The 1,139-nt window shown below is 42.7% G+C and overlaps 1 protein-coding gene across 1 annotated transcript; it reads right to left on the bottom strand.

The window, feature by feature from the left end:
• Positions 1 to 538: 538 nt before the first annotated feature.
• LOC148119522 (small ubiquitin-related modifier 2-like) lies at positions 539 to 827 on the bottom strand. Its single transcript, XM_087897282.1, has 2 exons — positions 674 to 827; positions 539 to 612 (listed from the first exon to the last, which is right to left on the bottom strand). Exons 1-2 carry the CDS (start codon positions 825 to 827, stop codon positions 539 to 541), a joined length of 228 nt encoding a protein of 75 aa, XP_087753408.1.
• Positions 828 to 1,139: the final 312 nt, after the last annotated feature.

Genomic DNA, 1,139 nt, shown 5'->3' with positions numbered 1-1,139 from the left:
TATCTAGGATCATTTTGTTCAAGAGTGATTTGTCCCTACTTAAAGACAGATTGCCCTGCATGTAACAGCTATGTACAGAAAAGTTATATAATTGTCCTTGATTTTACAATGATAAATGAAAAACATTAAAATTCTCCAATAGAACAAGGTGTGCAAGGATTTTGTGGTTGGGTTCTTTTGTTAAAACATTGAGAGCAAAATAACGTCCTGGAATATAAAGACAAGAGCTGAATGAGTAGGCCACTAATGGAGCAGGGGGACTTTTCACAGAACCAGTGCTTTCCCCAGACCACCTCCATCTGCTGTCAATCAAAACAGAACACTGGCCTTTTAGTTTAAAAAAGGAAAAAGCGCAATACACTTGTGCACATACACCAGTTACTTTATGTACATAAAGAAATGGGGACGGGGAAATGAAAGAATGGAGAAAACTATACTGTAGTAGTCAGGGTGTGATGGAACCAAATTGCGGCTTTCTAATTGCAAATATATTCTTGGTCTGTAACAAAACTCTGGAGTAAAGTAGCAGGTTCCCCTTTTAGTAGACACCTGTGTGCTGCTGGAACACATCAATCGTATCTTCATCCCCCATTTCCAACTGTGCAGGTGTGTCTGTTTCATTGATTGGATCAGATTCCATCAAACCAGAATCTGATCTGCCTCGTTGACAAACCCTGTCGTTCACAGTAGGCTTTTGTTAGTTTACTAAGTGGTATATGCCTCTTCATTTTAAACTGCACCACAGAGCCATCCTGCCCCGCCACCTTCAAATTAATATGGTCGTTGTTCTCGGTCTTGACTCCTTCTTTGGGTTTCTTGTCGGCCATGGCGAATGCCGGAGTCTTTTCAGCTGCTGCTTCCTAAAAGAGGCACCAGGTCCACACTGAAGGAACCCACAGGCAGCACCAGGAGCGGCCCTTTGCCAATTTTTAAAACTGGATTATTTTAGCCATTTGGTTGATAACTTTATTGTCTTTATCAGGCAAAGCCAGCCTAGGAAATTGCTCTCAACATATTGCTCCTCGGCTCTGAGCTTTCTTCAAGGAAAGAGATGTCTGTTTGACTCCTTGCTTGGGCTGCTTAGAGACCACAATCCCTGACACACAGCTTCTGCATGCTGCCTCCATCGTGCCATTGGG

This window comes from Myodes glareolus, chromosome 16, assembly GCF_982192425.1.
Source record: "Myodes glareolus chromosome 16, mMyoGla1.1, whole genome shotgun sequence".
In the NCBI taxonomy this organism is placed as follows: Eukaryota; Metazoa; Chordata; class Mammalia; order Rodentia; family Cricetidae; genus Myodes; species Myodes glareolus.
The sequence above is the reverse complement of the archived record's forward strand: the minus strand, read 5'-3'. Positions and strand labels throughout refer to the sequence as shown.

Coding starts and splice junctions, on each gene's coding strand:
- LOC148119522 (XM_087897282.1), bottom strand. CDS start 827: ATGGCCGACAAGAAACCCAAAGAAGGAGTCAAGACCGAGAACAACGAC. Junction 613..673: donor AGCCTACTGTGAACGACAGG/GTTTGTCAACGA, acceptor TCAATGAAACAG/ACACACCTGCACAGTTGGAA.